This window comes from Lonchura striata, chromosome 4, assembly GCF_046129695.1.
Source record: "Lonchura striata isolate bLonStr1 chromosome 4, bLonStr1.mat, whole genome shotgun sequence".
NCBI classification, from domain to species: Eukaryota; Metazoa; Chordata; class Aves; order Passeriformes; family Estrildidae; genus Lonchura; species Lonchura striata.
Window position 1 is genome coordinate 51,514,475 of NC_134606.1, and position 15,686 is coordinate 51,530,160.

Sequence of the window (15,686 nt, forward strand, 5' to 3'; positions counted from 1 at the left end):
CAGGGTAATGGTTGTTCTTCCACAGTGTCTCATTTCCAGCCATCACAGCACCCACTGACCCTTCTTGACAGACTGCTCTGCATTTTTGAGTGCCTGCTGCTTTCAGTCACTGTATTGGGTGTCAAAATACACAGTGAGATTGGACGTTGAAATTAATACCAGGCTTGTTGTAAGGTCCAGAATGTGGTGATAGAACACGTCATGTAAAGCATTCCATGGTCCTTGTTCAATTTAGCTGTAACACTCTATAAACTGATGTGTCACCATCACCAAAAGTCTACCTGGGGCCCTTCAAAGCATCACTTTTAAAATAAATTTTTGAGAGGTCAACTTCTGAGGAGTTGATCTTCCAAGCCGTGTTTTCCTCAGCCCTCAAACAAGCCTGGCTTTTTTCCTGTGAGGAAAGACCCTCACAGCAAAAACAAAATCCCACCTACCCATTTTGCTGTTTACTCTCCCCCTGGTTCTCTCTGCCTCCTCGTTGCGGCCCCTCAGCTGCGTCCTGGGCGCCGTCGGCGGCCGAGGCGCTCGGGGCGGCACCGTGCTGCCGTGGGACAGGAACTGCAGGTTTAGGAGCGCCCAGCACAGGCGGCCACGGCTCAGCGTTAGGCTTGGCGTTAGCATGCACTCCAGGCATGGCACACGAGGATGCGGCCGACGCCTGCGCCGGCGTGAAGGCGGAGGACGGTGACGGGATGGAGGTGACCTTGGAGGAGATTACAGCCCCAAACGGCCTCGGTGTCTTATTGAAAGCCACGCTGGCTGTGGCAGTGACTTTGGGTGCAACAGCAGAGGCAATGGGCACAGGCTTAACTACTTCGGTAGTTTCTGCCTATGTGGGATGAAAAACAAAACAGAAACACACAAAACCACGCCAAACACATGCACATTCCTCAGCAGGGGTTTTAGCTGTTCTCGGGGGAGATGATCCACCCAGCGTGAAGCACAGAAGCAAGCTTTACCAAGAGTGCAGCCATGAAATGTATGGGAAAACAACCTGAGCCGTGCATCTCAGGAGAGGGAATGATCCCAACATGCACAATCAATATGAAATTCCACAATGCTAGCTCCTCTTGGCATATCCAAAACAGACACTCCACAAATCAAACTCACAAGAAACTGAAAAACGGCTCTGTTGCAAAACCCACTGGATAAGTAATGTGGAAAAAACCAGAGCTTTATAGAAAAATCCACATTCCATGTCTCAAACCCAATTTGAGATATGCACGTTCCCCATACACAAATGGAACGTGTAAGTGTTCACACCCTGATCTGTTACTAAGACCTTTAAGAGCAGAACAAGAGCACATTGGTACTCCCCAATGTCTCCACATACCCATGTCAGATAATACTTAAGAAATCTGATTTTATTGTTTGCTTGGGTTTTTGTTCTGGGAACTATGTTTTAACATTGTTGTTCCCAAACTGTGGCCTTTAAAGGTCATGGTCAACAGAACAGCATTATACTACACATTAATTATGTCCACTGGAGAGGCTTTTCAAGTACAAGCTATTTATAAGTATTTTTGAGTTTGTAAACAGCATTTTTATCAGCAAGAAGGTCTTGAAACTGTTGCATAGAATAAAAAATTAGAAGAACTCAGGAACAAATAATTCTCCAGGGTTTTAAGGAAAGTGAGGGGACTTGTTCTCTGAAATTGTAGTATTTGGATAAGTTTCTCTCAAATACCAGGAAGATTTCAGTATCCATTAAAAGAAACAAATCCCCACAAAAATTTTAAAAATCATTGCAGAAATAATTCTACCTTGCTTGTTTCTCTCTTAGGTACAGAGGGAAAACACCAGCAATACCTTTTAAAAAAGGGTTCCAAGAGTTGGAGAATAATATTTATTCACCTTTTTTTTTTCTTTTTTATAATAATTTCCAGATTTCCCTATTCTTTTTTAGGAGGGGAAAAAAGTAATCAAAGATCCAAATGCTGCAATATTCTTAACGTAACACGTGGCAAACAAGCATATACTGGAAGTCTGAATGCCAGTGCTTATCCACAACAGGGTTTGACAGATGGGTAACAGTGCCACATGCTACATTTCTTGCTTCTGATGATGAACATACCTTTGTCACATGAAAATGATCAGGTTTTTGTATAGAAGACACTCTGGAAAAGAAAAAAAAACATAATTGTAAAAAAATAATTCTTTAATTTTTAAGTATTTCACTGTTCCACTCACCACATCCACTCATACATACATAAAATATTTAATTTTGTTTCCTCTACAGGAAACAAGAAGTTTTTAAGTTAAATCTACAACACTGTTGTTAATATAATGAAAAGGCAAAACTGAACTGAATTAATTTGTCCAGATACAATGTTAGGAAGTCTAGCATCTAGCATTAAGTACTATTAGATTTATAAATCATAATTCTATATCATCATTTCAGAGACTTCAATCTGCTTTCTGTTTTTCATTCTTTCACAAGAAACCATCACATAATTCCACAGCTCTCGCCAATTTATCGTTCTATCACTATTTATATTTTAAATAGTGCATTGCTGATATGCAAGCCTAAAACAGAACACTTCCTTTTAGAATAACACAAATCCTCCCAAAGAACTTGGCAAGTTAAATAATACAGAAACGTTTTACACAGTCTTTGGTTTTCAAAAATAAGGTTAATGTCACTGCAATTCTACAGTAATGGCAAAAAAATTTCTCCCAAACAATGGGCACATTGAAACTACTGTGTGGTGGTGGGAAGGAAAGGAAGTATGGCAATGAAAAGGATTAAGTAGATAAAGAATTGACAGATTTTGTTATATCTAAATTGAAATGGCTGTATGTTACAGGTAAAAAGCATCTCATTCAATCAGGGGATTTTTTTCAGATTTGCATATACTTATATGCAAAAATACACACACATACACTAAAATTAAAAAAAATTAAAAACCGAGCAAAAAAATCTGATACAGTAACATTCTGTTTGCAAACATTGGTGCTGGTACATGTGAGTGTTTTCATGCTGTTCTCACACAAAATTGGCTTTTTGACACATTTGTGTCATATTTCCATACATCTTCTGAATAAGGTTTGGAAAAACTGCAGCTGGATTCTCATTTCCAAAAGACAATTTGCTAGGGAGGCAAAAAGGTTCATTTAACTGGAAATCAGCTAACAGAGGCCACAATTTTAAAACCAATTCTGCTGTATAACCCATCTTTTCAGAAAAACATGGACAGCTACAATTGAATTAGGCATACTTGTTCCCGTTTAACAACTCTTTTTTTAAATTTTCCATTCTGCCCTCTTTTTTTCCCCCCTTAACTATTTTGTTCACAATTTTTATTCTTTCCTTCAAAGTCATTTGGCTCTCAAGCTCATCGGATCCCAGCAACAGGAAGCCTAATGCAATTTCAGTATCTACCTTACAAAAAAGGAAAATATACATAACCCAGATGCCATGCAGACAGGAGGGGAGAAAAAAATAAACAGAAGGAAAAAATAAAGGAAAAATTGCAGAGCATGAGAAGATGTTCTGCACTTGGCCTTCCCCACTGGTGCATGGCTGCTGACACACATGTCCACAACAACAGCAATTCTTAACAGAGAGAGTGTTTTGTCTGCTCCGGGGAACAGGTCCCTTCTCCCCTTTCCCACAGAGTGTGCAGCCTATGAAAGCCTGACCTCTGGCCCTGCACAGCGCTGGGGTGCATCATTAATCACTCCTAATTGCAGAGTTGTCAATTTGTAGCAACAAAAGCAACAAGAAGGGAGAAAATAATGCCAATACATATGGAAACATTTCTTTCTTTTTTAAGACCATCTCTACCTTAGGTACACGTGTTCATTTTAAATACAGTAACCTAAAATGTTTTATGCATCTATTAAGCTGGACCAACAGGAAGAATTAGGAAGACATTGATTATTCAAGCCAACTACCATATTTCACACTTGAGGAAAAAAAACTTTTCTTTGCTAATGCTGGACTTTTGTTTCAGTCACATAAAATGAAAATATTTCTTTTTCTTTGTTTTTTACAAAATAATAAAATTTGAGTTTGCAATGGATGACATTGCCTCTATACTCATCAACACAGTACTAAGCAAAAATGATTCCATGCTACTATTACCGGACAACCGAAAGACAGTTGTCAAAATACATCCTCAAAAATATCATACAAAAAGAAAAAGAGGGTGGAAAAAAAATTAAAAGCTTGATAACCAAAATGTTCATGATGTTCCTTTCAAACAGACAGACAACATAACATTTTCCCCAGAAACATACTTGAACCAAGGACATAAATCTGTGTGCCCCAGACATACTTAAAACAGTTTAACTTGGCCTTGTTGACTTCAGACCATAATCAGACTAAAAAAATCTGTGATTTATCCCATATTGTAAAAAGAAAATGCTCACCCAGCAAACTGAGCCACCAAGATCATAATGTGAAAAATGCATGGTTGTTAGACAAGACAGTACGAAAGGAAATGCACACTTCAAGTCGAAAAGCAAAACATATCCAACACACACATTTAAAAAAATTCTTCCTTCAGGGCTATTTCATACAATATTTTCATAGATACCACTGAACTGCACAGCCAAAAAGTAATTAAACCACAGAATCATGCATACTCCCTAGCTGTTAGCACTTCACATGCCACCTAGCAATTAAACATAGTAGGATTTCATGCAGGTTTGGTCCCACTGAATGTGCGAATAACTGATGACAAAGGTTTTCAGAATAAGATGACACGCTTGCCCTGTTACTACTTAATAGAAAAAGCTGGATGGCTTGAAGCATGGTATTTTCTGAATGATTTAAAACTAGCAGTTCAGCATATTAGTTTATGCAATACTTTCATTAACATACAAACAAAGCAAAGACATAAGAGCTCAGTATTCAGGCATATTATAAACAACTAACACAAAAGACCTTGGCAAATGATTACTGTATCAAACTTCATAAGAATTATTATAAACAGCAAAAAAAGCAGCTTCAGTCATTGCTTACTGACAAACTATTAATGAAAAGTGCATAATTTTTTGCACAGCTTCTATATCAAAGTCATTCATTTTTTTATTGGAGGCAAGGGGAAAAAAAGCAGCTATATTTAGCTTGTGTAAACAGCTCATTTTTACCAAACATGATCAAATTTGCTGTCTAAACATACCAAAATACAGTCCTCTCTGATGAATACTTTCATGACATTTAATGTAATTCAAAACATTCCAACTTCCAGAGCAGCCTTATTAGGAAAATGAATTAGTCCACTCTTCACTGTAAGCAGTAGGTCCTGCAAAAACTATTCATTCTTTAAATTCCCCTATTATGCATTCATTTTCCAAGTATTTCACCCAGTTAAAAAAAAAAAAAAAAAAAGAGACAAGCAATTTGACAGAACCCTTCTATAGTTACCAGTAAGTGGAAAAACACATAATTAAAGCTAAAACTACAGTTCTTCATGCTTCTGCAATGAGTACAATTTGATACACCCCCTCCAAGGACTGATCATCAATGGCAACATTGTTATCTCGATAATCAACATTACAGAAGCAAACCCTCAGCCACTAAACCTCTAAATCTTCATGAAACCTAGAATCCAAAGGACATGTCAGAGCTGTCTCTTCTGAACTCCATTGAAAGCCCCATCATCCCCCATCCATTTAAACCCCCATAGTCAAGGGACTGTAACTTAAAAAGCAGATGAAAAACTCAATGGGCAAGTCACAAGAAGGTAACTGTGCTTATATGAGCCCTTCTATAAACAAGGGGAACACACAACTCTGGTACTAATACAGCTGCTGTGTTTGCTGTTTTAATATTTCTGTAACCAGAAGGATTGTTCAAACTCTTGTGAGAAATACAAGAAGGTGTAACACCTTCAGTGCATAATAGAATCATCCAGGTTGAAAAAGGTCTTTAAAATCGAACCAAGTCATAAACCTAACACTGCCAAGTCCACCAAATGAAGTCAATGAACCTCTGAACTTTGTTGCTCTGAACTGAACCTTTCTAACAGAAAAATGGAAAAGAGGAAAGATTCCCTTCCTGTCTTGCATCCTTGCCCTTCCAATTTTCAAAACTAACTCCTTTTTCCTAGCTAGTGAATCACCATGAGACAAGTTTTGGCAGCACATGCTAAATCCCTGAAAAGCCACTGGTCAGAACTTTCTTCTGAAAACCTGCATTTTTCATGGTCTTGCCATCGTAGTCTGCAGTTCTGTTGGTTAACTTCATTTTACTTCAACTGACAGGGGAGAAAGCAAAATAAATTTGCTTTCTGTAAATTAGCCAACTCGTGGAACAAAGACAACAAGCAGAAAGCATTTAACATTTTTATATAAAAAAACATGACTTTCACTGGGGGTTATCTGAATAAAAACAAATATAGACATAATTTAAAGCACAGAAAAAGGAACAATCCAAATATATATATTTTCTTCCTTAAACAGACATAATTTCTTATGAATTTTGCTCTGGCTCATTACAATAGAAGAACAGGAAAACTGTTAAGCTTGCTTTTCATTGCAACTTACACACCTTCAGAAATGGTCTCCTTGCATACAATAATACAAAAACATATAAGTGTGTTTCCCACAGTTTTATAGAAGCACACAGTTGCCCCAAGCAACATCCCTTTGTACATCAGCACTTCTGCAATCTTGCCAGGGCAAGCATCTGTGGCCTCAAGATTGTAAACCTGTTCACAGCCCAACAGAAGGAAAAGCAAAGGCAGCAAAATCATCATTAAGCAGAACTCAATGAAAATTGGAATCTGTTGCAGTCACTGCAAAAAAAAAAGATTTCTTTCCTTTTTTGCCTTAAGAAACAGCAATGTTTTCAAATCCGTGCTCTGGTCATTGTGGTTGCTAAGAGATGGCTGTCAACATTTTATTTCATAAGTCATTCCCTTTGTTCTAGTATATTATGCTAAGTTTACATTTAGGTGAACATACCAAATTATGACAAATAGTGTTAATTACAATCAAACAGCGGAAATGTCAGTGCTGCACCCAGAGGGTAGCTGGGCACTAGAACAGAGCAAGTTTGTGGGACACTGTCCACAGATGCTACACTTTCATTAAGTTTAAAAGGGGGTAAATTAATAGAATGTGTGTGACAGCCTTTTACATTTGGTTTACACTATAGAATACTTCACATCCTCATAGTGTGCCTCCCCAAGCACATCCAGGTACAATGAAGCACGAGGTCAGGTAAAAAAAAAATTGTGTTCTTGCTTTTCTGGCTGCTTGATAGTTGGCCAAATCAAATTTAGGTCTCTCCTCTTAAATTTAAATAAAGTTTGTGATTTCATCATTATGTGTTAAAATAAACAGTGCTGATATTTTAGGAAAGAAAAAGGCTGCACTCTCCTTTGGTATTCCTACCCACAAAGGTTTAGTTGTTTTTAGGACCTCCCAAAGACAACTACGCCTCAGTCTCATTCCTGCGGTCTGTGGCAACCCTACCAATACATTTGTAAAGAGAATTTAAATGTAGGCAGATAATATTTTATTCTATTACAGTAAAACCAAAAACAAAACAAAAAGCTAAGGAAAAAGAATACCACAGAATTTATCTCACCTTCAGTCAGAGGCTTTTAAAAACATGTTTTTTGCTTCCAGAAAGGCAGAAACTTTAGCAATCTGGAGTTCCCATGTTATGGTTAGCCCTGACTAAGAGGGCACATCTGTACACACCTATCCGTGATTCCCCTGATTAAGGCCTGAGCAGGTAAAGCATCCCCAGTACCAAGTATGGCCGATGTCCTACAATCCTGTATGGCAGATTGCTTCCAGCTGTCTTAGAAAAGTCATAAAGCAGCCTAGATACAAGTGGTAGCTCAGCATGTCTAAACAATCAGGATAATTTTTATCAGTTTTGCCTTGCTATAAATATATTTTTCTTTTCTTTAAGCCTTCCTAAAGCTGTCTTGCTAAGTAATAGTATTGACATAAGAGCTAAGTGCAAGTGACAAGATAAAACAATTACATCTGGTTTTCTAATAAACTATAATTTACACATTTGATTTTCTTTATCAGTGGTTATTAGATAGTAATTTTAACATAGCAAGCTACCTTTTAAAAACAGACATCTTAAAGAAAAGCACAGGTCTAAATAACTCAAAGATCTAGTCAATCCTCCAAAACCATTTAAAAAAAATGGCTTAGTTTCAACATTGACTTCAGTCTGTCGTCAAATATAAGTAATAATTTAAAAATTAAAAACTAAGCACAATTATTTTTTCTAGTGCTTTCCACAATATGGTGACTAATGTTTAAATTACCTCCTTTGTTTAAAACATAGCCCAAATAAACTCAAAAGTGTAGTCATATCTATTTTAACTGGAAATCCACCACAAACAGCTCCCCAGTCCTCAGCATGTCCTTATTTGGTTTTTATTCTTTTCCCTTAAGGGTGTGTGTGGGAATGAGCATTTTTTTCTCAAATTAAGAATCTGGCAATACAGACAGCTGTTAGTTAATAGTTTACTTCTTTTGGGAACAAAGCACACCTCTCCTCTACAAAGCAGCTTACCCATTTATTATTTCCAGGACAGTGGAAGTGTAGTTAACCACATGGGATGAAAACTGTTTCTGAGGTGTCAGGCAGCAACAGCAAAGAAGAGCCCTGTCCTTCCCTGGGTCAGCAGCATGGGAAATGGTGTCACCCACCCAGACTTCAAAAGTATTGTCCCGAAATCTGGCAAAATCCCAGCTGCCCTACCATGTCCTGCTTCTTCCTGACTTCAGGTGATACAAGGAACAACATGACCAACCTAATAATTCTGAATTTCTGAATTTCTATCTGTGGTGTTTCAACTATCTACACTATGCAGACATGTGGAGAGCCTACCACAACTGCATGGCTGTTGGGAAACCACTGAGCCTGGGACTGCTCCAGAAAAGCCAGGGACATGACAGTAGTCACCAATAAAGAAGCAAGACGATAACTCTATTTAAAAGGATAAACCATGTTCGTTTTAATAGGACATGATATGGGTTCAGTTATTTCCCATTAAGGTCATGAATATCATTAAGCTTTTGTCTGACTTCTCAGTGGGACCTACCAGCAAACCAGCCAATTTTCTTTCCCTGTCAGCCTCTCAGACACCTCTCTCTTCCCACCCATGTTACCCCAGCAGCAAGGGATGAATACTTGTCCTCAAGGTGCACGAGCACAGGATCCGACTGGCAAAGTAGCTGCCAGGGGCCTTTTCACTACAGGGACTCTGCAGCCAGCTGGTCTGTAGCTGGAGAGAGAAATCTGGTCTTAAACAGAAATCCAATTCAGCTAAGCCCAGTTAATTATAGAAAAGAAATAAACAAGTCCCTAGGTGAGCAATGCTAAGATAGATTTGAACCCAAACAGAGGGGCCCCAGCCAATCCCATTCAATCCTAAATGCAGACACAGCATTGGCCAACAAGCTGGATAGTGCAAAGACCCCAACTAATCAGTTGCCCAAGCACAGGAATTTTGAACCCCCTATAAAAGGGAGCACTGAACAATAAACCAAGCTGTTTGTCACAAGATCCTCAGAGAGTTCTGTCATTCCTGTCTCCAGCCAATGATCTAACATAAACCAGCACATACCTGAACCAGTCCTCACTGCAGCAGATGTTTGGGGAGGCTCCACAGGCCATCCCCAAAGGGAAAACCACCACAGGCAGCACTGGCTGTAGATAGCAGAGCTGCAACACTATAAACCACATGCCAGAATTATTATTGTATCAATTTAATGAGCACACACTTGCCAGAAGCTGTTAACTTTTCCCCTACAGACCTTTGCTTTCCTTGCACTTTATCATTTCCATGTATTGTTTATATTATTATATATTTAAGGTCATTAGCTTAGCAGCATGTATTACAGGTCTAACATGATGAGAAAAGCTATTTATGTCTCAACACAGCAGTCTGCTATAGTTCTAGATATCTAACAACTTCACTTTGGTAGTTTTCTTATATTTTACTTTCCTTTCAACTATGTATCAAGACCTCAAGTTAACCTGGCCAACAGGTCTTACCGTAACTTCACAGGAAGGAGAAGTCAAAGATGAACTGTCACACTATGAGCTGCAGCTGGAAATTATTTTGTTTTCTGCCAAAGCTAAGCAAGAAAGACTGGAAAGCAGCAGAGACCTTTAACAGACTACTCCAGCAGTCAATAAATTGGCCAAGAAACCAATTATTAAGTGAAGGTGCATAAAGCAAAGTCCTGCTATTGTTCTGCTGTTTGCAGCAACCATGCAAGAAGAGAAAAATTATTCGTCTAGTTTTTGAAAAAAAATACCATTCACCCTTCTTAGCTCAAAATACTTAGGGGGTAACAGTCACACCACACTTACAGCATATAAATTAAGTTGCTTTTGTGGGCAGCAATCACTGATGGAAAACATCTGATCATCACAAAGCCTGTTGAGATCTTTCACAATGCTGCAAACATTACTTTCATCTTGTCTCATAGCCGAAGTGAGTAATATTTGAGAGGCACAGTATGTATTTTTATTACCTCATAGGGTTTTGTGCCACAGACATGACTTTCTACTGACAATATCCTGGAATTTATCAAAGGCAGTAATTATTAAAAAAAAAAAAAAAAGTGGAAAAAAGCCATAAACAGTGCAGCTGTGAAATTCAGCTTTTACTTGGACACTCAACTCTGCAGCTACCGCTCTTTTACATGAGGTGGTGCAACAGATACATATCTAGTTTAACTCACAGCAGTGCTACTCAATTTGCATTTAGCAGTGTTTCAGACTCCTAGAGAATACTTTACACCTGAAAACCTTCCTGCTTTTCCCAAGATTACCAAACACACCATCTTTCATGTACTGTTATGCTTCCATGACACTATCGCTATCTTTCAAGAAGACATTTATTTTCCAAACAGCCAACCATTAATTTATTCACATTTTACTGTTTACTAGAGGAAGGTGTCAAGAGCTGATGAGTCAGGACACTAAAATTTTGATTCTCAACAGCTGAGAACTTGCATGGCAGAGGACAGGTTTTATTTAATCAGTGTCTCATTTTTTCCTGTGGGCTGAACCTTGGGAACAGTTTATCTAACAACACTTGTCAGTTCACTTACTTCTCTGAGGGCTTTTTCCCTATTCTTTACATCCCACATACACAGAGGTGCAAAATTAACTATCTGAGCTTAGGAAAATAACCAGTTACCTGCATAGGTACTAAATACACTATGTGGCCAGTTCAAGCTAACTTGAACTATTTTCAGCATGTGAAGGACATAGCCCATATTTAAACCATGTAAGCTTCTTTTAATCCATTTAGAGACAACTGTCCCTTGACAGATCATCACATATCCTTTTATAATTAAAGAATGCCTGCAAGTTAGCATCATAAACCATGCATGTTGGAGAGATGTGTTTTTCAAAGGAAAACAACAGGTGTGGGACATAGTCTGCACTGGGAAAATAAAAGTGTAAATAGAGACAAGTAACATTATTCATGGCACCCAAATAATGAGATGAGTGTTTATGAAGGAAAAAAGGACACAGATTACACAGCTGACTGAGATAAAATGAACTTGGGCATCCTTAGGTTAGGTAAGCTACCCATACTTTATCAGATTTTGATCCACTAAGAACCCAGAGTAGAAAAAACAGTAAAAATCATCTTCCCATTCTTCCTCTCATCCCAGTGTTAGGTCAATTTTCAGAAGATTTTAAATAAATGCCATCAAGCATGTCCCACAGTCCAGATAACACCAAATACAATCCCCCTCACCCCACTTTCTGAAAAAGGGGAAAAAAGTGTCTTTCTCAAATATATTCATATGCTATTCAAATTCAAAGGTACGGAGAGCAATATTTTAAGAAATGTTTAAACTTTCCAAAATGCAAGCTTTTCTATTTATCTAGACTTGGCCAGGAGTGCAGGAAGCACCACTGCTGATGCATTACTGCCGAGCAACTGCCAGATCCCAAGGCTACTTCAGGTTCTGGCAAGTAAACCAACAGGACTTTAAAAACTTTTTGATCAGAATACATTTGGACCTGGGTCAAATTTCTTCAAGCTCACTATCTTTCTGGAAGTCTCACTGAACTGTTGAATTTGATGGGCATTTGACTTAACCCTAGCACTGGATGCTCACACAGCAGCAGGAAAATTTGCCTAACATTTCCAGATAGTCATTGTTTTCTAAGTTTCTGAAATCTTTCTAAAAACACTTATCCTTACATAACGAGTATAGAGAAGAAACAAAAATAAAAGATCAGTGTCCCAAAGCACTACAGACAGTACAGTTATGCAATTCTCAGGAAGCTTTTAATCAGGGTCTTTGTAAATTAGTAGCACAGTCAAAAGCAGATCTGTGTTGTTGCATTCCTTAGGAAATTATAGTGCACGCAAAGCACATCAGACTTCCCCCAACCAATACAGGCTTCCCCTCTCTTTCCTAGCTTGAGACCTTGACAGCTTTGCTCTTGGTCTCCTTTGTAGGACATAACTTTCTGCAGCTGAATCAGAGGCTGCTGAAAACTTCCTCTAATAAAAACCCCCGAGGGAAAAACAAAACACAAGGCAGCATGATGACAACAACAATGACAAGACTGGTTTCCATCACAGTGAGAGTTTCTTCAGCTTCATGTTCCAGTCCTCAGACATTCACTGGCACAAAACATGTCTCAGCAACAGGCACAGAATAACATTATCTGTTACTACAAATTGTTTGTATAGCTGCACACTGAGATGGAAGCAGAGGCTAGAGCACTCCTGGCATCCATGTGTCCTGGGCTCATCCAAAGCAGCGTGGGCAGAAGGAAGAGGAAGGGGAGTCTGCCCTTCTGCTCTGCTCTAGTGAGACCCCCACCTGCAGGGCTGCATCAACTCTGGGGTCCCAGCACAGGAAGGACATGGACAGGGATCTGGTCCAGAGGAGGGTCACCAAGATAATCAGAGGGATGGAGCATCTCTCCTATGAAGAAAGACTGAGTTGGGTTGTTCAGCCTGGAGAACAAAAGGCTCCAGAGTGACCTTATGGCAGTCTTTCAATATCTGAAGGAAGCCTACTAGAAAAATTGTGAGGAACTCTTAACAAAGGTAATGGCCTTAAACTGAAAGAGGCTAGTTCTAGACTGGATATGAGGAAAAATTCTTTCTTGTGAAGGTAGTGAGGCACTGGAACAAGTTGCCCAAAGAAGTTGTGGACACCTTTAAGTCTTCAAGACCAGGTTGGATAGGGCTCCAAGTAACCTTGTCTAGGTGAGAGGCGTTTATGCCCAGGGGAGGAGGCTTGGAGCCAGATCTTTAAGATCCTTTCCAAGCCAAGACATTCTATGATAAGGTATTTTTGTAGCAGCACTGTGTGTTTTGCAGATCCAGCTAAGGCCTGAAGGGAGGCAGCAGCACTGCAGCATATTAGACACACAAGCACCGTGCAACTCTGTTACAGTGGCGTTTGCTTGCTGTGCAAGAGTGGTGTTAGATTATTTTTGGACATGTCTATAAGCCTCCTTATATCATGCACTCTCCTTATAAAATATAATCAGGGACTGATTTCAGCAAATGAATGCATCCCAAATGACTCTCTGTGTTGCCCCACCCCCCCCCCCCCCCCGCCAAAAGCATATGGATACACCCATGAGTAATTTGGACCAAATACATGTAATCTGGGGCATGAAGGAGTTTTAACAGCTGCATTGCTCTGATGCAGCTGTTCACAATTACTGACATGTGTCGCAAGGCACTTCTGATTACTCTGTGTTTAATCTATATATAAATGCATTATTTTACTACTCAAAAGCTTGGCATTTAGATGGTATCTGAAAGGCTTCAAAACTGATGTCTGCCTGTTATGTCCCAGCTGGCTATTTCAAAGTGTGCCAACAGAATTAAAATGTCACCAAAGATCATGCCCACTGAGGTATCTGTGTTATTTTAAGAAGTGGAGATAAACTGTGGCCAACTTCAGATTGTTTCTTTAAGTCTTTCGCTAAATAACTAGAGATACAGATTAAAATAAATATGCAAGGTCAATGGCATCACAATTTACATGCTAGCTAGAAAGCCCCTGAACTTTCAGAAAGGTATTGAATGGGTTGCAAGAGCTAAACCAGGAATGGGTAGAAGGGTTTTACTTGAGAGCGTGAATGGCAAATGTCCACCAGTCACATGGAAGAACCTACACACAGTTTCAGTGTTAACAAAAAAAAAGAGCAATTACGGGAAGAACATTTTAATTATTTACCTGAAATACAAAAGATTTGAAAGCATTGACTCATAGTTGGAGGCTGATTTGATCATGCAAATTATTTTTACGTACATGCTGCTTTACTAAAAGATATGATCTTGGAAAGCCATGGGAGAAGTGCAACTTCACATTCTACTACCTGAAAGCATTTTTTCATGGCAAATAAAGTAACGGGTCTCAGCTGCTTCCTACAAGAATCTTTAGACATGGAAAGGCATAAATTTTTAGGCATGCACTTCTTGAGTGATCTCTTTGGACAAAGATGAAAAGCTCAACTGTTCAGACATCTCTTAATAACACATTTATGTTAAGCAGACCAATGAACAATACAATTTTTCTTGGCCCAACTACTATTTCCAACAGGAAACATCCACAAACAAGGAGGAAAATAAATCACTGACTTGTGAAAGACTTAATATTTCTGCAGTCATTTGCAAAGATGAGAAAACATTTCTACACAATCCTGAAAAATATTCTGTGTGTTTGCACAAAGCTTTGGCTACCATGGTTTGGAAACCAACAAAATAGTGCCAGCCACCCTCTGGTCTCCATAGGTGATATCACATAGTCATCTCCACTCCAGCAGCCACATGCAAAAAGCCTGATTTTTGGACAGCTCTCACCAGGGCTGGTCCTCACCTACCCAAGACTTTCCTACAGACTCAACCAGTCCAAGAAGCACAAAGTTCAAAAGCTCTCTAATGCCACATCAAAAGATTTTCATATCTACAATCACAGAAATCTGATCATCTGGGTCCTGCCCATTTTTGCCAGTTCCTGCCAATTTCTACCAGCTTTCCCTTTTGCCTGCCTGACCATTAGCAATCTACAGTGATCTAAGGCATGGAACACCATTAGACCATTAATTACATGCTCTGTATCTATTATTTCCTTTTTTACTTACCCACACACGTAGCAGCTAAGTCTGACAGATCCTCTGTGGGAAGAGCAACTTAAAGCAAATAAACAAAAGCATCACAAACAAACAAACCCCACTCAGACTGGCAGGCAGGAAAAAAAGTGCTGAAAATGTCAGGAGGTAATTTAATTCAGTGACTAATCATGAGATAAGTTTTCCATGGAGTTTAAAAAATACAAAACCAAACAGCAGGAACATGGTGCATCATGAGAAGAATCGGATGAATTCTTCACATTTTTCATGAATAAAATCATTGGGTAGAATTATACAATGAAAAGGGCAGTCAGGAGTAAATATCAAATGTTTGCAATACTCCAGCTTGCCCTCATACTTCCTTTTGGCCTCACCCACAGTGTGCAGCTATTATTAACAAAGGGTCATTCTCTAATGCTAATGTATGGGAGGCAAAAAAGAAACCCACCTCAGCCAAGAAAACCATCATGATCAAAATGAAAGGTGTAATTTTAAAATAAAAACTTAATGAGTACACCCTCAGAAAAACCCGCAAACTATTTACAACCTGTTTCATCTCTCTTCTGCAAAGAAAGAAAAAGCAACCAGAAAGAATAGTTTCACAGTGTCCTTTAGT

At 38.9% G+C, this 15,686-nt stretch overlaps 1 protein-coding gene across 7 annotated transcripts in view; it reads right to left on the reverse strand.

Annotated features, from left to right (window-relative positions):
- Positions 1-15,686, reverse strand: part of PDLIM5 (PDZ and LIM domain 5) — a 126,851-nt gene that overhangs the window by 53,065 nt on the left and 58,100 nt on the right. For 4 of the 7 annotated variants that reach the window (XM_021550322.2, XM_077782963.1, XM_077782964.1 and 1 more), the window contains exons 4-5: positions 2,078-2,120; positions 438-832 (exon numbers count right to left, since the gene is read on the reverse strand). In XM_021550322.2, coding sequence (XP_021405997.2) covers positions 438-832; positions 2,078-2,120 — 438 coding nt within the window. The remainder of the gene's footprint in view (positions 1-437; positions 833-2,077; positions 2,121-15,686) is intronic. The other 3 variants (XM_077782965.1, XM_077782967.1, XM_077782968.1) reach the window with 2 other exon arrangements.